The following is a 22925-nucleotide window of genomic DNA, read 5'->3' on the forward strand; positions in this document are numbered from 1 at the left end:
TTTTTTAATAAAAAGAGTTCAACATATCTTAAGACAAGAAAATATTCTCTAATATAAATCACCTTAGCTCTAACTCAAGAAATTTGGCAGAAAATTCTTATAAACCATGCTCGTCTTTTCACATGTTTCACCAAACAACGAAAAAGGTTAGCAAGTAGATACCGAACATCAGTTAAGCCTTATCCCCCTGTATAGGATTGGTTACATGGATCCAACGACGCAGGGTACTCTATTCTAAAAGAATCAATGTTATATAATAGAGAAAGAAAATGTAAGGATGACTATACTATTCTGATTTTGTTTCCTTTATTAATATGAAGTTTCAATCAGAACATCCATCTCGGCGAAGAAGAATGCACAGGAGTTTGCCGGGGTCTAATAATATGGTCAGGGTTGCGCTTCATGATCGACGAGACAGTGGGGCTGAAAAAGTCATTACTCCTCTGAGAGGTAGCTCCTTGTGAATACATCTTCTTCCCATGACCAAAGCTCCTCTGGTTTTCGGGTGTCGTCCGGCGAGAAGCTTGGTTCCTTTGAGAAGCACCCCATCTATTGTAATTAACACAACTTTGGCTCCTCCCTACTTGTTGAAACTTCCCCTCCCGTGGAGATGTATAATTGCGACTCTCCGCCGTTTCGGCTGAATACATAGTAGTCTCTCCTTCGCTGCTATATCCATTGTGCATTTCTGATACTTCTATGGGAGATGAACTAGACTGAACCTGACTTTGAGCAACATTAACAGAACCTGTTGAGGCAACTTCTTCACTAGGGGTCGCTGGTCTTCGGTCTTGGTTCTGTTTGTCTAACCGGTTTTCTGGTAAAGGACCCTTCAAAAAGTTTTCAGCAGACTTTGGAAGAGGTAACCTTGATGATTTCGGCAAAACTGTAGGTTGAGAGTTTCTTGGAGGAAAATTAATGTCCAAAAGCTGCTTTTGTGGAGTTTCTTTCTTTCCGAGTGGCGCAGCATTTACTCTTGGAGATTCATATATTTCTGGAGTGGGAATTCCCTGTACATGTTCAGCATTCAGGTTTGTGATTAAGCTTTCTTCTTCAATGGTATTAGCAGCAGCATTAGAACTCTGTCCCTGATCCCTTGTCTTCGAGATAGTGTTCGATGAAGATGGAGTGGTGCCATCATTATCAGCAGTTGACTTGAAAACTTGCCTCATTGAGAATGAAGCACACGAATGCTCACTCTTTGGACCAGCAGACATCAACCGAATAAGAGGTAATTTTGGTTTGTTAAGGTCATCAAGGCTACCTTCCCAATGCTGGTTTAACCAATCAAGGATAACAAGAATAGGTATACCAAATTGCATGGGGAGATCCTTCTTCAAAGATGATGAGGATGACGAAGAAGTCGAAGAGGACTTGGTATTTGGCGACGTGGCTAGTTTCATAGGATCACAAACCATAAATGCTAGATTGCCGTGTACATCGAAACCAGCAGAACCTTGGTTCCATGGAATCCCATCAGTTGACAGTTTTATGAGATTATCAGTGGCTATGACCACTTTCCCTTCTCCAACAGTGAGCTCCTGTTTCTCAGTGAAGCCTAAAAGGTAAACTACACTTCCAAGATCCAGGGTGGTTTTACAAGAGGTCTTCAAGTAGTGAGGACACTGACCCTGGGCAATCAATTCTCCATCGGCATCGTCCAAACCCACAATTGTAAGATCTAATACTGAACTCGTAATGAAAAACCTGCAACGATGTCAAAAGAATAAGATCACTGTCACAATAATAAACACTTAATTTTTTCAGATTGGCAAAGGCCGTTGCTCTCAATACAGATCATTCTTTGCTTTTTATTACAAAGAACTTATAAAGGAAAACAAACTATGTACGCCCTTAATGTAAAATTTGGTATTATGGTAAACCCTCTAAAACTAGGGCTGAAAACATCATAGATGAAATCTATAAATAAAATTATTCTTTTAAAAAAATATAACTTATTTGTCTTAGGTGGTTAAGACATGAGAGAAGAAAATGGTAGAGGAAGACCTAAAAAACCATACATGAGGTGGTCAAAAGGAATCTATGCGTCAACAGTCTCATTGTAGACATGATACATAATAGGATGCAATGGCATCATTTGATCCATGTAGCCGACTCCACCTAGTGGGATAAGGCTTCGTTATTGTTGTTGTATTTGTTACCACTATTTTTGAGGGAACACCAAAGAGACCTTAAAGTTATGGATTTGATTTTCCTCTGTAGAAAAAAGAAAAAAGAAAAAGAAAAAAAAACGAGAAAGAAAATATTTCATGAAAGAATGGCTGTGAATCTCTGCGCGTATCTGCCAAAGACATTCCTCTGAAGCAGTGTCCACTCATGGGGGAATAAGAAGGTTGAGGCAACATGACCCAATACCAGCATAGGGAAGCCAGTTTTCTATCTATGGAAATTCCTATATATAACCGAAAAAATCTTCATGGAAACTAAATCAAGAGAGTACCAAACCAATAGCTTAATGCAGTAAAAAAAAGAGGCATACTTCAAACATGAAGAAAGCCTTGGATGATCAATATTCTAGAGAATTGAATCCGAGGAAAACGATCAAATAATGAAATAAAGATTAATTATGAGAGAAAAATGGTGATAGTCCAAAATGAAAATGTCTATAAATTAATGTACGAACAAAAACAAAGTAGGAAGTTAGCAGTAATTTCAGCTCAACAAGCAAGAAAACATACAATATAACGTGGATAGAGGACAAAATCTCATTATTTTTTGGCCTCATGCCAACAACATAGCATAAACTAAATAACTAATTTTATATTTTTCCCCCAAAAAGCTAGCTTAAGGGGAAAGGAGTGTCTGAATATTTATAAAGGCTACTTGGGTAATAAACAAGTTAATGATGGATGTGACCATTAATGAACTGGAAAAAAAAAAGTAAGCTTAAGCAGTTCATAATTGTCATAGAGTAAGTGTTAGCCTTCATTAAGTGGAGAGAAAAAGGAAGGTAAAACCTATGGATTTACTTTTGCAAATACCATTCGAAATCATCTGCAATAACTAATAACTAGGTTTTGCACATCAACACATTTGTCCTATGTATTAGATCATTACTTCATTAGCGAAGAATAATAATAGAGTTTCCGATACATTCAAGGAATATTTTAAGATCACATGAGTGTCTGAGTATTAAATTAATACTCTCCTCCATTCACTACTGGTAAGTTGTTTAAAATTTTCTAACACATTCATAAATTGATGCAATTTGTATGTAGATACATTAATCCATGAATGTATCATAAAAGTCAAAACGACTCATTAAAATGGAATAGAAGGAGTAAGTTACTGATGAGTAATGCTGAGTTTATGGAACATGAGAAACATCATATAAAGAACAAGCAAGGAAAGAATGGTATCTCAACAAAGAGTGGTGAAAGGAATAAATGAACAGGAAAGGCTCAATCAGTGCATTGAACCCTATTAAAACTAAATTTTCTATAATTCTATTCAGGGTGTCATTTCTCCTAAAGCTTTGTAAGGGAGAAAAAAGACTATACCAACAAACTTTTTATCATTATAATTTATTATAAACCAATTAAAGCACAAGAGAGTCTTTTGGTCTGTAACATTTAGAGCTTCTTTTGCTTAAAGAAAATTGCAATGGTATATAGGAAATGAAAAGAAATGGTAGGTGTTAACATTAGATATAGACAACACTAAATTATTTATATATTTAGTTTTGATTTTCCAATAACTTCTGAAGCACAATATTCTAAACAAAATTATTTATAAGCATTATTCACCCTGCTTCTAAGATTCCCAGGTCTAGTATAATATTTACCATTTTAACATTCTGACTTGTTTTCTTGTTATGAACTCTATAATGCACTAAAAGACACGTCTTGCTTGATCTCTTGAACATGAAAGCACCAAGATGCTGAGTATTTATTGGTCAAAGGAACATTTAGCTGAAGATGGCAAGAAGGGCAAACTAACTATAGGTATAACTGTCTTCAGACTTGGCAAACTCATAGATAAAAGCCTAGGCATGGTTCATAACAATCATGAAATATTCAATTAGAGTAAAATTACTATTATTGTAGTTCAACAAGTGAACAAAACCAGTTTAATAATTATGTTTTACTTTTGTAAATAAAAGTCAATCAAATGATAAGCTCCACCTACAACTTATGCTAATTGAAACCAATAATAAAGCTAACAAGAAAACAATGTCACCTTCTAGCTTTGGAATCATTACAAATCATTTGGAATGTAAATATCTAATCAATCCATCTGCTTACGGAAAAGATTTCTAAAAGCAATCTCACTTCAAATAAAATAAATTACAATTCATTAACCAAAAATGAATAAATAAATTACAATTCAAAAAGCTACATCAAACACATAATGCCATTATGACCACTGGCTTAAAGTAACAAACAGTCATAGAAACACATATGAAAAGGGGGGAACCGCCATTTGAACTGTAAAAAATCATTTTGTTGAAAGAATAGTTCTTGAAAGGTGGTTTATTAGTTTCCAGTGCTACAATGATTAATTTAATTATCACCATAGAGTTCTCTTAGTGTTAACAAAAGCTATTTTAGAGACTCATTTGTCAACACATTGATGATTGATTTTCTAAATAGTCACCAGCCATCTCCATTTTCTCTATCCTAGAACCGAAACCAAATTATTTTAACCGACTGATTTCTCTAACAATTCAGAAACCTAATCTGCAAGAAATAGACAGAGTTTAATTTGCAAAACACACCAACAATTCTCAATGTAGTTTCTACTATCACTATCAGCAAATAAGCTCCTGATATTTTATTCCCTAACAAAACTATTTCCTGATATTCTTTTTTTTTTGTTGGAAACATATATCTTCCTATCAAAAGCAATCCTATTCAACCACTCAAAGGAAAAGGAGTTTATCTATTACTACATTTTATAATGACTAATTTTACTATGATATATATATATATATAAACAAAATAAGAGTTAATTTCTATTATAGCAAGTGCTCATAATTTCAGCATTAAAATGAGCTCATAAGATAAGATAAACAAAATCAGAGTTCTGATTCAGGTTGGGAGTACCTTTGAGGAACAAGAGTGGCAGCGACGCCGTTATGCAGCCGGATCTCAGAGGTCTCGGCGGCGACAGCGGACGGAATGTTGGCGTGCGTCGTCAGAAGTAGGTTCCGGTGGATCAAGAATCCGGTGCCGGAGGAGGCAGCAGAGGCGGAGGGGGAGATGGTGGCCATGGCGTGGGCCTTACCGGAGAAAATGGCGGCCTTCATCCGCTCGGACTTGCTGAGGCCTTTGCAGAAGCACCAGGATTCTGTGAGACCAACCATTGCGGTTGGGGAGAGAGAGAGAGAGTGGTGTGGGGAGTGAGTAGTTGGATCTGGGAAATGTGGTGGTGGCGGTGGTGGTGATAGGGAGCATGTGCGTGATGTGATGGGAAGGGTTGTCTTTCTAAAAAGACAAGACAGGGTGTAAGAGTGAGACCCAGAGAAGACAAACGCCGTGGTCGTGAAACCAGTTAAGACTAACAAAGGAAAGGAGCGCAGCCGGAAATCAACAATCAATCATCAATCTACATTCAACACTATAATGTGTTTTTCCACTATTTCTCCGTTAACAAAACTCATCTTTTTAAATAATCAAAACTTTAAGTACGATTTTAGACGTTGAGGTTGAAATTTTTTTTTAATTTTTTTTTATAAAAAATTATTTTTTAAAGATTAACTTGGTTTTTTTTTTTTTTGTGAATGAAAAATGAGCTCAACACATTCGGTGGAGCATACAAGAAAGCATTAAATAAAATTTTGCAACTTCTATATTATTTTCGGCATAGCCATCAATAACATGTGTTACCTCTTGCACCACTCTCTAAAGCGACAAAACGTCTTAGCAACACAATCTTCCACTTCCGCTGTCTTGTTCTGAAAAATGACATCATTTATACACAGCCAGCTGGTCCATATAACTGAGAAGAATCTCACTAACCATGTTTTTCGCACATCTTTTCTCAAATTCATCATCCTCCAGCTCTCAAAATGTTCTTTTATGGAGCCTGGGACGCTCCACACAAGACCCACGTGACTTATCCATGCGCACCACACCTGTCAAGCAAACTCACACGTAACAAACAGATGTTGTACAGTTTCAATTTCTTTACTACACATAACACAGATGTTATCACTTTGTTCAATGATGCCTAATCTGCTCAAGCGATCCTTTGTATTGACTCTGCCTACAAGCACAAACCAAGTAAACAACTCTATCCGCGGTGGAACAATTTCTTTCTAGATTTTCTTTGTGAACTTATAGCTGAGGATATCATCCGTTAACGTCTATACCTGCAAAACCTGCACAAATGAGTTAGTAGTATAGATACCTTCTTTATCAAATGTCCACACCACTCTATCTTGTGTGTATGCTATCAGTCTCACAACTTGCAAGATCTCAAGCATTTGGTTCAAACGGTCGGTCTCCCATTGTCGGAGTTCCCTCCTCCAATGGAAGTTCCACACCCACTCTATCCCATCCCAAAATACACACTCCCCAATCACGGATCCCTTATTATCTGAAATTAAGTAGAGCCTTGGAAATGAGTCTTTCAGCTTCCCCGACTGTAGCCATGTATCTTCTCAAAATCTGGTTAGTCTACCATTGCCTACTTCCATAGCCAACCCGTCAATCATCTTCTGTCTGACTTGTTGCTCCTTGATTTGCAAGTGACAAATATCTCTCCATGGACCCCCTTTTGCTGGTATAGCTTGAGTAGACAATAACTGGCCGGGGTTCAGATTATTGCAAGAGCACACTACCTTCTTCCATAGAGGACACTCTTCCTTAGAGAATCTCCACCACCATTTAAATAACAATGTGGTATTGCGAATCATCGCATCTCCCACACCTAGTCCCCCTAGTTTCTTTGGTGCCTGTATCATCTCCCATTTTACAAGGGCAAGTCCAGGTCGTCCGTCGTCCTTCCCCCAAAAGAATCTTCTTTGCAACAAGATTAATTTTTTGGCCACCGTAACCGGCATTTTGTACAAGTTCAAGTAGTACGTAGGTAGACTATTTATCACAGATTTGATTAGAACCAACTTCTCCACTTTACTGAGTACCTTTGCTTTCCACAAACTCAGTTTCTCTTCCACCTTATCTATTACTGGCTTCCACGTTTTTACTAGCCTCGGGTTTGCACCTAGATTAATGCCTAGATACTTCACTGGTAGATTCGTCGCCTGACATCCTAATAATCTGCACATTTGACCCACCCACACCTGACTGCAATTTACCGGTATCAAACTGGACTTGTCAAAATTAATGCTCAATCCCGACATGATCTCAAAACACCTCAGGAGCCTCTTGTAGTTTCTCACTGTTTCCTCCTCTGGCGGGCAGAACAACATCGTGTCATCAGCAAACTGGAGATGAGATAGCTCTACATTGTCCCTACCAACTAGAAGAGGAGATATTCTCCTATTTTTTACTGCCTCTTCGATCATCCTGTTCAGCACATCTACTACTAAAACGAATAGAAAAAGGTGATAACGGGTCACCTTGTCGAAGCCCTCTTTCCATCTTGAATGGTTTGGATGGAGCCCCATTAACCATTATAGATATAGAAGCTGATCTAATGCACTTTGTAATCCATGCCCTCCATCTTCTACCGAACCCCATCTTTTTCAACACAATATCAACAAAATTCCATTTGACTCTATCATAGACTTTCTGGAAGTCCAATTTGATGATAGCTGCTGCCTTCTTCTTCAGTTTTAGTCACTGTACAGTTTCATAGGCAATTAACGCTCCATCATGTATTCGCCTGCCCTTTACAAATGCACTCTGTGATTCTTTAACTAATCCTGGTATTACACTCCTCATTCTTCTTGTCAACACTTTTGATATGACCTTGTAAATGCAACCAACCATACTGATTGGTCTAAGGTCCTTTATCTCCTCCGCGCCCACAAACTTCGGTGCCAACGCTACCCAAGTAATATTGGAGTCTGCTGGTAGTCTCTCTGTCTCAAAGAAACTTATCACAGCTTTAGTGAATTCCACTCCAATCTTCTCCCAACATCTTTTTATAAAATTCATGTTATATCCATCGCTCCCCAGAGCCTTAGATGATTCACAGTCCCATACTGCTTCCGTTAAAATCATTTTTATTTTAGAGATCAAAATTTTATAAAGGTGACAGCAAAAATAGAGGTAGAGGTAGATCGTGAATAATTTTTTTTTCTTCTTTTGTTTTTTCTTTTCTTCTCTTTTGTCGGAGGAAAAATACTCTCTTTTTCTTATTTTTTATTTTCTAATTTTTTTGTTATAGATAATTTAGTCCAAAATTTTATTATTTAAATAATTAAAAAAGACGATTTTAAAATTTGGTTTTAAATTGTAGGGATGATTTTGTATACCAAATGAATTAGAGATAAAAAAAATTTTCAGCCTATATCTTAAGAACCAAAATCATACTTAATCCTTTCTTGAATAATTTAAGTATTAATTCAATAATATTTTAGAATAATATTTTAAGAATTTTATTTTGATGCACGATCAATTTTATACATATATTTAATCACATAATACTATTATACTTGATGATGACAAACATGTTGAAGTTGAGTTAATAATCCAATTGGATTTGATGTGTTAATTAGTGATGCAAGCCTAAGAAAAAAGAAAATCGGCCCAAAGATTAAGCAAACAAAGGAAATAATGGTTTAAATCCAGAAGCTCCAAGAAAATGTGTGACTGAACTTATATCATTACGAGTAATTCAAAAAAAGAGTGGCTAATCAACAAGGAAGAAAGAAATAAAGAAATCTAGTTCAAAAAGTAAGAAAATAGGCCCAACAAACTAACGAAGTCCAAAGAAAAAAGAAATCTAAAATATTAGTGTGAAGAAAGGAAATTGGACCAAACATAAGCATAAGGTCCAACTAGGTGATCCATGTCCAATTTCACTTACTCACCTAGATGCCAACTACAGAATTTTAAATTCCAATTGCTTCAGAACTTTTTCACTACACCGAACCAAAATTTTATCTTTTTTCTCTTCCATTTTCCTTTACGTCACATCACTCTGAAACAAAGAAAGAAGAAGAAATCAGAAGCTAGGACACAAAAGCACAAATTAAATCTTAGACAAAATCAAAAAAATCTTTTCACTTGTGATACCCAAAATAACTTGTTGAAACTTCCTTCTCCCTCGTACCCATTTTTAAAAAATAAAGAAAAATGGAGGCTATGAAGTTCTATTGTGGATCAATGGTCAAGAAAGGAACTTGGAGCCAAAGCAAGAATAAATGGTTTAGATCCTTAAAGATATTAAAAAAAGGATAAAAGAGAAGATGAAATATATGAATGCATGAAATCTGAAATCTCAACTACAGTCCCATCTCTAAGTCAACTGTGTAAAACAAGGTTTAGGTATGGTAATTGAAATCATACAAAAAAAAAGAACTTTTTAGAATTTGAGTTTCCCTATGAGAGTTCAACGTTTTGGACAATGTTTTTAGATTAAAGAAATATTCCATCAAGATGAAGAGCTTCATAAGAGAATGCTAAATTCGGTTCAATTTATAGCTTTAAAATTGTGAATCATCATCTCCTTCATAATTTATTATTTTATTATTCTATTTTAATGTTTATCTTTGAGTGAAAAAAGGCATAAATATGAGATATTTGAAAAAGTCAAATAGAGAAAAAATGCAAAGAGAAAAATTTGGAGAGAAAAGGCAAAGTTGATTTTAGATTTCTATTTGTTTATATTTTTATTTTGTATCTTGTATCTGATGTACCCCTTGTTAAGTTGGGTAAGCACTTAGTGTATTGAGAGTCTAGGATGTTGCCTAGCCAAATCAATCTTATGTTGAAGTTTGGTTTGTCCCAGATAGGATTATGTTGAGTCCTAGGAAATTAGTGTCTGTAACACTTGAAAGTATAGTGAAAATTCCACCAATATTGTGGTGGAAATTAAATATAGGTTGCATTGCACAAAGCAACTGAATCAGGATATATGCTGGTGCCATCTTCTTTTTCTCTGCACTATTTTGTCTATTTGCGATTTATGAGACAAAACTAAATTGTCTTCTGCATAATCCATCACGCAGACAAATAGAAGCAAATTTTCATTTCCTGATTTTAAGGGTTAATCAATCAACTTAAAAAAATGCCATAGATTCAACCCCTTTTTTTTAGGCTATTAAGAACTTTCAAAAAATAATTATTATTTTCATTGGTCGCGTTAATAGCCATTCAAAAAAATAGAAGTAATTACACGATTGTATAAAATATTCTAAAATGAAATGCATATTTTAAATCAGTGGCATAATTTTTTGTGCTAATACTTTGATTCCTAACTTTTTTTTTATAAAAATATTATTTGTATACTAAAATCAGCTACTAATATATTTATGTATACATATGTATATGGTTTAATTTATTTTCAATGTGTATTATATTCTAATATATATTTTGAATTTGATTCTTTTAAATTTTAGATTTTACTTAAAAATATAAGGTGTGATTTTTTACTGTTTATTTTATAGATAGAAATAAAAAAATATATACAAAAAAAAATTCAAAAATAAAAAATTATATTTTTCTCTTTTAAATAAAAATTTAAAATATAGAGGATGTAAATTTCTCCGTTTAACTCCATTAGTCACAACAGTCCATATTTATATGTCTCTTAATAAGTAATAACTAACCTCTATCATTGAGGTGGAGCGTCAAGTTTCACATATAGTCTTGCAATGTTTCAATCCCTTCCAATATTAGGGATGGCAATAGGGTTCTCTAGGAGTGGATATCCCTCACCTTGCCTTCATCATTTTTAAGAAAATAACTCTTGTACCCTCTCTAATCTTGTCGCATGTCCCCATATTTGTTCATGCAAAAAGACAAATATCCGCGATAATTTAGGATATTACTTTTATTACTTTTATTTTTAAAAAAGAATAAAATAAAAAACATAATTTAATAATATCAAATAAATCAATTTAATTTATATATTAAAAATTTATAATATATTTATTATAAAAAATAATATAAATTGAAGTGAAAATTGAGAATGTGAAATTTTTTTTAATATTAAATTATTAAGGATAATTTTTTTAAAAATAACACAAATTATGTGCTATATACTGTTGTGGGTTTTTACAAAATATCAACGACATTTTATTCTTTTATAACTTAAAAAATTGAGCATTGAGGTAAATATCAAATTAGTATCTGAAAGATTTTGACACTGACAAAATAGTATCGGATTTTTGTTACTGATAATATAGTCCATGAAAGAACTTAAAATTTAACAAGCGGTCCCCTGAACTCACCAGAGCACATTTCCAACGAAAATTGTTGAACATTGTTAATGTATATATCTAGTTGAAATTTTTAATTAAACAATCCAATACATCTTAAAAAATCAAAACACTAAAATCCCCTTTCAAGAACTCCCCCTTTTTCTAACGCACTATCTCGACCATGAATTGCCCCAAACCTAGGGGAAAAAATCTTTGAACTCTAATCCAGTGAAAGATCCCCCAACGCACTCTCTTGCGATTTCGACCATGAATTGTCCTAAATTTACAGATTAATTTACAATTCAAGAAGATTAATAATAATAAAACTCAAGAGAAAGCAAACAAATTTATATACAAAAGAAAAACAAAGCTCAACACAGACACTATAGAAACAAGATGCGAAATCAAACAAAGTCAGAAGAAGAACACCACAGATAGAAGAGGCATGGCACCCAGAAGCAGAAGTGGAGGCAGGGAGGAAAAACGAGGCACAACTGTTGGCTACAAGGGGTTTTGGTGTTTTAATTTTTTAATGTTGTCTTTTCTAGCTACTTCGATTCCAGTAGAGGCTTCTATAAAGGGTATTCAGAAGTGGGCGAAGATGGATGAAGGCGAGGACAGGGAGAATGATTTGTGGTTTTAGGGGGGAGGGGGGGAAGAAGTGTGGTTTTAGGGGGGAAGGGAGAAGAAGGGTGGTGAGAAGGAGTTATTATGTGTTATGTGGAAAGAAGTTCAACAGTGAGAAGCAGTGAAAAAACCATGAACAGTCTAAGAAGCATAAGGGGGGAAGAAGGGTGGTGAGAAGGAGTTATTGTGTGTTATGTGGAAAGAAGTTCAACAGTGAGAAGCAGTGAAAAACCCATGAACAGTCTAAGAAGTATAAGGAGAAGGTTGCTAAGTTTAGGGATTCGATTGAGGATGAATTTTAGTCTATCAATGATCATTATCAAAAAACATGCTGAATGAAGTTTTGGGGAGGGGGAGATTAGAGTTCTAGAAAGGAGGTGTTTGGTGTTTTGATTTTTCAGGTTGGATTAGGTTGTTTAATTAAAATTTTCAACTAGGTCTAAGTTGTAATTTTAGCAAAATATGGTAACTAATTCAGCAGTATTTTGTTGGAGATGTGCTCTGGCGAGTTCAAAGGACACGTTTGTCAAATTTTAAGTCTTTTAAAGATTATTTTGTTAATAATAAAAGTCAGGTACCATTTTGTCAACACTAGAATCTTTTAAGTATCGATGTAGTATTTATCTCAAAAAGTTAACGTCGATGATATTTTGTTTTTTTTTATAATTAAAAATATTATTTTTATAAAATGTCAATGGTATCATAATAATATAAAATATTAAAATAATAAAATATTTTCGTATTTCATATTAAAATTACCTATATATAAAAAATTTTAGCTGAGAATGTGATATTTACAATAAAAATAGAGGTTGAAAATGAGATTTGTGTTGTTAAAAGTGAGAGTTGTGTTATTGTATGAAAGTCTAAAAGAAAAATTGGAAACAACGAAATAAGATTTTAAAATTCTAAAAAGCAAATTCATAAAATATATAAATGAAGGGTATTTGATAATTTTACATTTTGTAAATATTTTACAGATATTCTTCCTCGTTCTTATTTATTCGCAAGAATGGGATATTCATTTTCATGAGGGTTTGCAAAGTAGTCTTTGATTTAAAATAGCAGCTTACTTGACGAGCAACAACTACTTTTCTCTTTACTCTCGTTCTTGTAGGAGGATAATATAGTGCAAGAGGACTTGGGAATGAGGAGGCATTTCAAATTTTTATTATACTTGTGTATTTATTCTTCAACGAACTTTTTTTTCTGCTTATTTTTTATTTTATTCCAATATTCTTTTGAATTGAAGTTCTAGATCTCCTGCGGGGGCGGAGCTACATGAAGAGAAAGAGGGGCAACGGACTCTCTAATTTTAATTTTTTACATATAAATTATATGTAAATTTCATTTTAGTCTCTCTTAAAATTTTATTTTAGTCTTATTTTATTGTGTAAATATTTTTGGTCCCTTCTAATATTTCATCTAATTCCGCCCCTGATATTCTGTTACTTTGCAATTTTGCATCTTGGCCTGTAACTAGTAGTAGTTGGCCTCCAAATTAACATTCAAGAAATAGTCATCAAGAATAATAAGTGATTTACAAGTTACAACTATATTTAACCCTTTTTTACTTTTCTCTAAACAAATGTACATCTTTTATATTCTATCTTAGTGAATGCAACTCTTTTTTGTGCTATATCCCTTTGTATGATAACTTTAAAGAATTCATACTTCTTTTGCAGTTTTTGCATTTGTGTTTTTAGCAAACACCTTATAATTTATACATGGATGGATTTTAGATAATACTAATTAATCTCTTATATTAAGAGTTATATTGACATTTTTTTGACAATTTAGTTCAATGAAACTCCAATTATTTTGAACTTATAAATGAATAAATATAAAAAACTTTTAATAACTATAATCAATTTTTTATCTAATTCAAAAGCATGTTACACAATATTAAAAGTATTTGTTTAACAAATTTTATAAACAAACAGTTATGTAAAATTCTCTCACAACTCACAACAAATACCAAATCTTGAGTTAAAATCCATAATTTCTTAGCTCAAAGATCCCTTATTCACATAAATCACTTACATAACATAATATAATTTTCTTTCATATTTCACAAACACTCACAAAGAACTGTCAAGAGTTATAATGTAGAGGTACCAGCTAATATATTATGGTGGACGGGCCTAACAGAATCTGATATGGCAAGCAACTAACACTAACTAACCATCCTATAGCTTCTCTCAGCAGGAGAGCGAGTTCTCTCATGAGGAGAGCTTTTTAGAACGTAAGGTTCTAGTCGAACCCATACTTGAATATCATCCCTTCCAGCAAAACCAACCTACAACAAGAAAACCTGTTAGATTAGCTATAGTTTTATCCACATATAACACTGAATCAGCAAGTATTACATATCAACATTCACACAACCAACTTATTTACACACCACACATAAAATACACAGCACAAAAGTATGACAACCTTTGGTTTGGAACCAATAGAAGGAAAAGTGATTGCAATCAACCAGAGAATAGAAGAGGATCACAAATCTAACTGCATCAACTTGGCGGGCAAGATAATATCGGAGAAAGAACTAAGTTTCAAGGTAATAAGGAATGCTATTATGGGGATATGGGAAAATTCACAAGGTGTTTCTATTTCGGAGGTAGGAAGGAACAAGGTCCTTATCAGCTTCAAAGATCAGAGAAAAGGGCTTCAAATATTGAAGGAAAGACCATGGAGCATAAGAGGGCAGCTAGTTAACTTGCAGATGTGGAACCAGAGGGAGTCCATACATGAGGTAAACCATGATAAAATGGAGTTATAGGTGCAGATGCATGGGTTCCCACAGGCATATCTCAACAATAACACTGCAAGAATCATTGGAGACAAGATAGGAATAACAATGAAAACAAAGGATCCAAGAAGCAGCAATATGTTGGAGAGATCATTTCTCAGGGTGAAAGTAGCTTTGGATATAACAAGGCCACTACCAACTAGGTTCTGGCTGGCCAGAGAGGACTTGCCAAATACCTGGATTGAATTTAAGTATGAAAGAATTCAGGATAGCTACTGTTTGAAGTGTGGATTATTGGGACATGGGAGGAAGGACTGCCAGAGGCTTCAAGCTATGGCAAGCTAGGATCCAAGTAAACCCAGATATTCATCTGGCCTTGGAGTTAACAAGGCAAAACCGCTCATGTACAAGGAGGCATGGAGAATTGGGGAAGAAACTCCAGACAACAAAGAGGGAGAAGAAGAGGCATGTGCAATCAACCAGGTTGAAAAGGAAGGTGAGGATCTACAGTTCTCAGCTAAGAGTGTCACTGGTGGAATGGGAAGCATTGGGAAACAAAGAGGGAAGGAGGTTGCAAGCGGAAATCAAGGAGATGGAGTAGCACATAGTCATAGTGCAGAGGAGCAGGTAGGAGAAGGTCCGGAAAATCAGCAACTGGAAGAATTTGTGTCAGAGAATAAAGATTTGGAGCAGTTAGGAGAATTGGAAAGATATTTTCTGAAGTTAGGTAAGTTAAAAAAAATTTCAAGAGACTAAGAAAAAAAAGTTAAATAGAGAGGTTGGGAATAATTGGGCCAACAGGCCCATTAAATCAAAAAATACAATCTGCATGGAAGTTGATCAAAGCCCACCAAAAGGTAACAATGATGGACTGCACATGGTGAAGGACAATCTAAGAAAAGGAAAAGCCTAGAATATACAGAGACAACAGAAATAGAATGCAAATACAGGCCCTATTTTATAATGCAGATGTTGAAGGAGAAATGAGGAAAAGGGGCTACAATTAAGGATAAGGAGTTAGTAGAAAACACGGGAGAAACAATAAACAATAGGAAGACCGAAAAGGTAGGGAAAGGAAAGCAAATCTGGGAATTCAGAAATAAGAGGGATGCAGAATGGAAGGACAGGAAACTGATGTCAAAAATAATGCAATGCAGTGGCAACGGAAATTTTTATTATGTTGAATTGCCAAGTGAAGATGAAGGGAAAGGAATTAAGCTTGATGGTGGAACTGATTTAATGGATACAGAGGAGAATTGGGAGGTAGAATTAGCACAGAGTATGGGAATGCAACTGAGTTTGAAGAGGAAGAGGGAGATCACGAAGCCAAAGGCAACAACAAAGAGCATGCAAGATGAACAAAAAGAGTCAGAAGAAGCTACAAGGAAGAAAAGGTACCTGAACATACAAAACATGGCTGAGGAGGCGGCCTTAGCATGCCCCACCTGTAATCATGAGTTGCATAAGTTGGAACTGTCACGGGTTAGCGGCGCCTGCGACAGTGGCGGAGGTGCAGAACCTCTGCAAGCAGTTTAAGCCGAGTATTATCTTTTTGATGGAGACTAAAGCCAGTGAAAAAACTGTTGATAGAATTAGGAGAAAAATCCATTAAGATAAAGTTTTTTGTGTAGAATCCAGGAGTTTGTCCGGTGGATTATGTTTATTTTGGAATGATAATATCAGTATTAATGTTTATGCATGGTGTCTTAATTATATTAAAGCTACTATTAAATATAAGAATGGAGATGAATGGGAATGTAATTTTGTTTATGGTCATCCGAATCCACAGAGAAGGAAAGAATTATGGAAAGAATTATCCATAGAGAATGTAAATCTAAATAAACCGAGAATGTTAATAGGGGATTTCAATGAAATTTTAAATCAAGAAGAGAAAAGAGGCATGGACCCCAAACCAAGAAATCAGATTTTGGTGTTTAGAAAGTTTGTGGATACTAATGCGCTTATGGATTTTGACTTGAAGGGTATGAAATTTACATGGTTTAGTAATCCTAGGAATGGGTTTATTACTAGGGAAAGGATTGATAGGGCCCTATCCACGTGGGAATGGAGGAGAATGTATCCAAATGCTATGTTAACAGCTATACTATACCTTCTATTAGCTCGGATCATACTCCTCTAATTTTGAGGTTTGAACCAAAGGTCAAGATTAGAAAGGAATTTAAATATGAGGCATATTAGGAGGATCATTGGTGCACGAAATTGTGATGTCCAGGCTCGAACAATCCCTGGTAATGGCTCCAAAGCTTGGTGCTTTGATCTCAATACATAATTGTCACAACTTCGATACAACTAACCAGCAAGTGCACTGGGTCGTCCAAGTAATACCTTACGTGAGTAAGGGTCGAATCCCACGGAGATTGTTGGTATGGAGCAAGCTATGGTCACCTTGCAAATCTCAGTCAGGCGGATTTAAACATGATACTTTATTAGATTAAAATAAACAACAAAAGGGATAGAGATACTTATGTAGATTCATTGGCAGGAATTTCAGATAAGCGAATGGAGATGCTTTTCGTTCCTCTGAACCTCTGCTTTCCTGCTATCTTCATCCAATCAGTCTCATTCCTTTCCATGGCTGGCTTTATGTGATACATCACCACTGTCAATGGCTACTTTCGGTCATCTCACGGGAAAATGATCCAATGCCCTGTCACGGCACGGCTAATCGTCTGGAGGCATCACCCTTGTCAATGGCTTCATCTTATCCTCTCAGTGAATAATATGCTCACGCACCCTGTCACGGCACGGCTATTCATCTGTCGGTTCTCGATCATGCCGGAATAGGATTTACTATCCTTTTGCGTCTGTCACTAACGCCCTGCAATCGCGAGTTAGGAGCTCGTCACAGTCATTCAATCATTGAATCCTACTCGGAATACCACAGACAAGGTTTAGACCTTCCGGATTCTCTTGAATGCCGCCATCATTCTAGCTTACGCCACGAAGATTCTGGTTAGGAGATCTAAGAGATATTCATTCTAGCTTAATTCATGTAGAACAGAAGTGTTTGTCAGGCACGCGTTCATAAGGGAGAAGGATGATGAGCGTCACACACAATCATCAACTTCATCACGTTCTTGGGTGCGAATGGATATCTTAGAAGAGAAATAAGATGAATTGAATAGAAAACAGTAGTACTTTCATTAATCTTTGAGGAACAGCAGAGCTCCACACCTTAATCTATGGAGTGTAGAAACTCTACCGTTGAAAATACATAAGTGAAAGGTCCAGGCATGGCCGAGATGGCCAGCCCCCTTGATCTAAGAACAATGCGTTCAAAGATGATCCTAAGATCCTAAGATGATCAAAAGATTAAAAGCTGATCAAAAGATGGTCTAAAAGACTAGTAAAAGATCCTATTTATAATAAACTAGTCACTAGGGTTTACATGAGTAAGTAATTGATGCATAAATCCACTTCCGGGGCCCACTTGGTGTGTGTTTGGGCTGAGCTTAAGTGTAGCACGTGCAGAGGCCATTTGTGGAGTTGAACGCCAGTTTCTGTGCCAGTTTGGGCGTTCAACTCTGGTTTTGGATCCTTTTCTGGCGCTGGACGCCAGATTTGGGCAGAAGGCTGGCGTTGAACGCCAGTTTACATCGTCTATTCTTGGCCAAAGTATGGATTATTATATATTTCTGGAAAGCCCTGGATGTCTACTTTCCAACGCAATTGGAAGCGCGCCATTTCGAGTTCTGTAGCTCCAGAAAATCCACTTTGAGTGCAGGGAGGTCAGAATCCAACAGCATCAGCAGTCCTTCTTCAACCTCTGAATCAGATTTTTGCTCAAGTCCCTCAATTTCAGCCAGAAAATACCTGAAATCACAGAAAAACACACAAACTCATAGTAAAGTCCAGAAATGTGAATTTAACATAAAAACTAATGAAAACATCCCTAAAAGTAACTAGATCCTACTAAAAACATACTAAAAACAATGCCAAAAAGCGTATAAATTATCCGCTCATCAATCATGATGAGTGTGAAAATGTTATTAGAAAGGGATGGGCAGAGAAGGCAGACCAGAAAATGAGAACTGGAACAAATTAATTAAGAGAATGGAAGGAAGCAAGAGGGAATTAAGAAAGTGGAGTAAAGTGACATTCAAGAGAGCAGACCATGAGATCGAGAGGATGAAAGCAAGACTACAAGAGATTATGAGTTTAGATTTGGCAGAGGATAAACAAGAAGAAATTAAGGAGTTAAAGAGAAGAACCACCTTTCTTTAGAAGCAGGAAGAAAAATTCTGGGGACCTGGATCAAGTGGTTGAGGATGGGAGACAAAAATACAGTATTTTTTCATGCGTCTACAATTCAAAGGAGGGACAAAAATAGGATTGAAAGATTGAAAAATGCAAATGGGGAATGGATAAGTGAAGAAGATGAGGTTAGGAAGATGGCTGAAGAGTATTTTAAAAGTTTGTTCAAAACCACTGAAGATCTCAGAATGGCGGATTGCATTGGTAAAATTTCAAAACAAGTAACACAAGAGATAAATAATAGTCTCATTGAAGATATTTCTGATAAGGAGATTAAAGATGCAGCTTTTAGCTTAGGCAGGCTTAAGGCTCTAGGTCCTGATGGACTTAATGGCCTGTTTTTTCAAAAACACTGGGAGATTATAGGAAAAGAAGTAACCACAATAGTCAAGAACTTTTTTAAGGAAGGATCACTAAATGAACAAATTTGTGAAACCACTATTGTCCTGGTCCCGAAGGTAAAGTAGCCAGAAACTCTTAATCAGTTGAGACCGATTAGCTGCTGTAATTTCGTGTACAAAATTATTTCAAAAGTCATGGTGATGAGGCTGAGAAAAATTTTGGACAAGATTGTATCCCCAACTCAAAGTGCCTTTGTGGGTGGGAGATTGATACAGAATAATATTGTCATAGTGCAAGAGGTTTTCCATAGTTTGAGTAGAAAAGGGAATGGGGGATCAAAGAATTTGGCCATTAAAGTGGATATGAATAAAGCGTATGATAGGTTGGAGTGGGATTTTATTGAAGCCACCCTGAAGGCGTTTGATTTTGAGGTTATGTGGGTAAAGTGGGCTATGAAATATGTGAGACGAGTTATATACAGAATTAAAATCAATGAAAAGTTATCAAGAAAGATTAGACCTCAGAGGAGTCTAAGACAAGGGGATCTCCTTTCCCCATATTTGTATATCATTGCAACCGAGGTTTTCACAATACTTAGGGAGGAGGTTCTGAAAGATAAAAGAATATCAGGCATTAAAGTAGCTCGCTCAGCACCTACACTAACCCATCTCCTTTTTGTGGATGACTGTATCATTTTCTCAGAAGCAAATGAGGATGAAATATACCAACTGGTTTCAATCCTTAACTCCTTTACGGAGGCTTTGAGACAAAGGATAAATTTAAAAAAAGCTGGCATAATCTTTGGGAGCCAAATATCTATTCAAAAAAGAGTGAATATAGAGGAGATTCTGAATATGGCCTCTTAGAAAAATTCTGGAAAGTACTTGGGGCTTCCAGCACAATGGGAAAGGTCCAAGAACAGAGCCTTAGCATAGATAGAAGACAGGGTCATGGAGAAATTGAGAGGATGAAAAGAAAAGCTTTTAAATCAAGCGGGCAAAAAAGTATTAATCAAAGCAGTGATGCGAGCAATCCTATCATATGCATGAGTATTGTTAGGTTTCCAAAAGGCTTTTGTCAAAAATTGAGTAATAGAGTAGCTAGATTTTTGGTGGGTTTCAAACAAAAAGGATAGGGAAATTCATTGGAAGAGCTGGAATAAGATTAGCTTAAGCAAAAAAGAGGGAGGCTTGGGTTTCAAGGACCTTTACATTCAAAATTTGGCTTTCCTAGCTAAACAAGCATGGAGGATAGTAGAGAGTCCAAACTCCATCTGGGTGAAAGTGATTAAAGCAGTGTACTACCCAAATGATAATTTTTGGGATACAAAGAATACAAGTAACTCCTCTTGGGCATGAAAAAACTTGATTCAAGGAAAGAATTTTTTGAAAAGGAATGGAAGATGGATAGTAGGAGACGGGACTAAAGTGAGAATTTGGGAGGACAATTGAATTTTGGAAACAAATAAAATACAGGAATGTAGAAGGCCTAAAGTTAAATATGTAAAAGATTTGTTAAAGGAGGGGGAAGGGTGGGATTTAAGTAAGCTCACTACCTGGTTCAGGCAAGAAGATATAGAAAAAATTATGAGAACCCCAGTAAATATTATTGATAGAGAAGATAGGTTTATCTGGCCTCATACATTTGATGGCAGGTATTCTACTAGGTCAGGGTACAAGGTGGCGAGAAAAGGGATTTCAAAAGCTGGTGTAGGGAGCCCTTCGACAAGTGAGGATATGGAATAACTTATGGAAGAAATATGGGGATGTCAGGTCCCACAAAAAATTAAGATGTTCTTATGGAAAGCTGCCCACAACATAGTGCCAATGTATGCTAATTTGTATAAAAAAAAAATTACTAACAGTCCTATGTATTCTATTTGTTTGCAGGAACCAGAGACAACAGAGCATGCCATGCTATTATGTCCATGGACTAGGGCAGCATGGTTTGGATCCTAAGTTCAATGTAGCCCAACACCACAAACAGTTACAAGTTTCGATGCATGGATGCTTAAACAGATAGGAAGAATTAAGAAAGATGGGAGAGAAAGTCAAGATAGGCTCATTAGCAAACTAGCTTTCCTAATATGGGAAATATGAAAATCAAGGAATCAGGCACTTCACTAACATGTCAGCATCAATCCAAAGACAACTATAATGAGAGCTAGACTAAATGAACAAGACTTCATAGATAAGGAAGAACGACAACGAGTAGAATCACAGACAACTAAAAGGGACAGAGCTAGGAGGATTACCTGAAAACCACCACCATTGAATTGGGTCAAAATTAATGTTGATGCAGCATATAACAAGAGTTCTGAAAGTGGAGCAATATCAGCAGCAGTTAGAGATCACAGGAAAAAAATGATTACAGGTTCTGTAATAAGGATCAAGGCTAGTTCAGCACTGGCAGCAGAGGCAATGGCAGTTAGGAATGCTCTGATAATATCAAAAAACATGCAAATGGAAAAAGTAATCATTGAGACTGATTCACTTACCTTAACACAAGCCGTCAAGTCCAAAGGTAATATAGGTGAAATACAACCTATACTTCAAGACATAAATTTGCTGATGGAGAATTTCGACAAATGTGGTATGACGTGGGTACCCAGAGAAGGTAATGCTTTAGCCCACTCCATAAATAAATTGGCTGCAATGAATAATCTAGGATCTTGATGGTGCTTGGAACCGCCAGAGACAGTCAGGATGATTATGAACAGAGAGGCAATAAGAGCAAGTCCAATGCTTAAAGAGCAGATCACACGCGTATATGCAAGCAATTTGGAAAATGAAGTTGACAGAAGAGGTGATAGCGAAGGTGGAAGCCAAGGCCCAGTTGGGAGAGGAAGAAACAACAACCAAAATTTACAGCGGTGCCAAGTCAGAGCTGATGATGAATCTCAAAATAGCAAGCAGCAATATCAACCTTAAGAACCGTCAATAGTGGGCAAGCTTAACGAAAATGGAAGAGAGAGGAGTTTGCAAGGTGGAATAATTTTGAAGGCCATGAGAAGCGGCGACGAGGGAAGGCGATTGGGGTTGAGGAACTATGGCACGGTCAACGGGAGTACCCATCGGCAGCATCAGGTAGACGGCGATCAAGAGTGCTTTCCAAGAAGTGAAGCAGAGAGTGAAGTCATCCCAGCAGACCTGATTAGAGAGAAGTTACGAATTTCAAGCCATGGCCAAGATGGAGGTGTTGCTAGAGGGGATGAAGGAAACACGGTGAGGAATCCCAACGACGACGGCGGATAGCCATGCGGCAACACAGAGAGCAAATCAACACGGTAACGATGAGGTGTGGGAGCAGCATCTTCTTTGCATGGGGAGGCAACATTGTAGTGTCGATCTTTGGGTGTTTTAGCCATGAAAATAGAACGCAGTTGCAGTATGCAATTTTGGGTAGAAGGATCTCCAATTCCGGGTCGGGTTGGGTTATGGAGGTGTTTGGTCTGGACCTTTTTGGGCACCAGACAATGACCAAAAAAAAAAAACTAACCATCCTATAACATAACTAACATAACCAATTTAAACTCCTTTTGTTACATTAGTGTTACTACTTTTACCAAAAATTGAACAGGAGCAAAACTACATTGTAAAAAAGGAAAGCAATGACTCCCCTAATTTT

At 36.1% G+C, this 22925-nt stretch overlaps 1 protein-coding gene across 1 annotated transcript; it reads right to left on the reverse strand.

The window, feature by feature from the left end:
• Positions 1–82: 82 nt before the first annotated feature.
• Positions 83–5621, reverse strand: LOC107619319 (uncharacterized). Its single transcript, XM_016321573.3, has 2 exons — positions 5067–5621; positions 83–1707 (listed from the first exon to the last, which is right to left on the reverse strand). Exons 1-2 carry the CDS (start codon positions 5324–5326, stop codon positions 327–329), a joined length of 1641 nt encoding a protein of 546 aa, XP_016177059.1. The 5' UTR covers positions 5327–5621; the 3' UTR covers positions 83–326.
• Positions 5622–22925: the final 17304 nt, after the last annotated feature.

Source organism: Arachis ipaensis, chromosome B9 (genome assembly GCF_059453495.1).
Source record: "Arachis ipaensis isolate K30076 ecotype BB chromosome B9, ASM5945349v1, whole genome shotgun sequence".
Classification (NCBI taxonomy): Eukaryota; Viridiplantae; Streptophyta; class Magnoliopsida; order Fabales; family Fabaceae; genus Arachis; species Arachis ipaensis.

What these genes read in the sequence shown, in the direction of transcription:
- LOC107619319 (XM_016321573.3), bottom strand. Translation starts at nt 5,326, where the DNA reads ATGGTTGGTCTCACAGAATCCTGGTGCTTCTGCAAAGGCCTCAGCAAG. An exon ending in GCCACTCTTGTTCCTCAAAG is followed by an intron (nt 1,708 to 5,066) that starts GTACTCCCAACC and finishes ACATCGTTGCAG; the next exon opens with GTTTTTCATTACGAGTTCAG.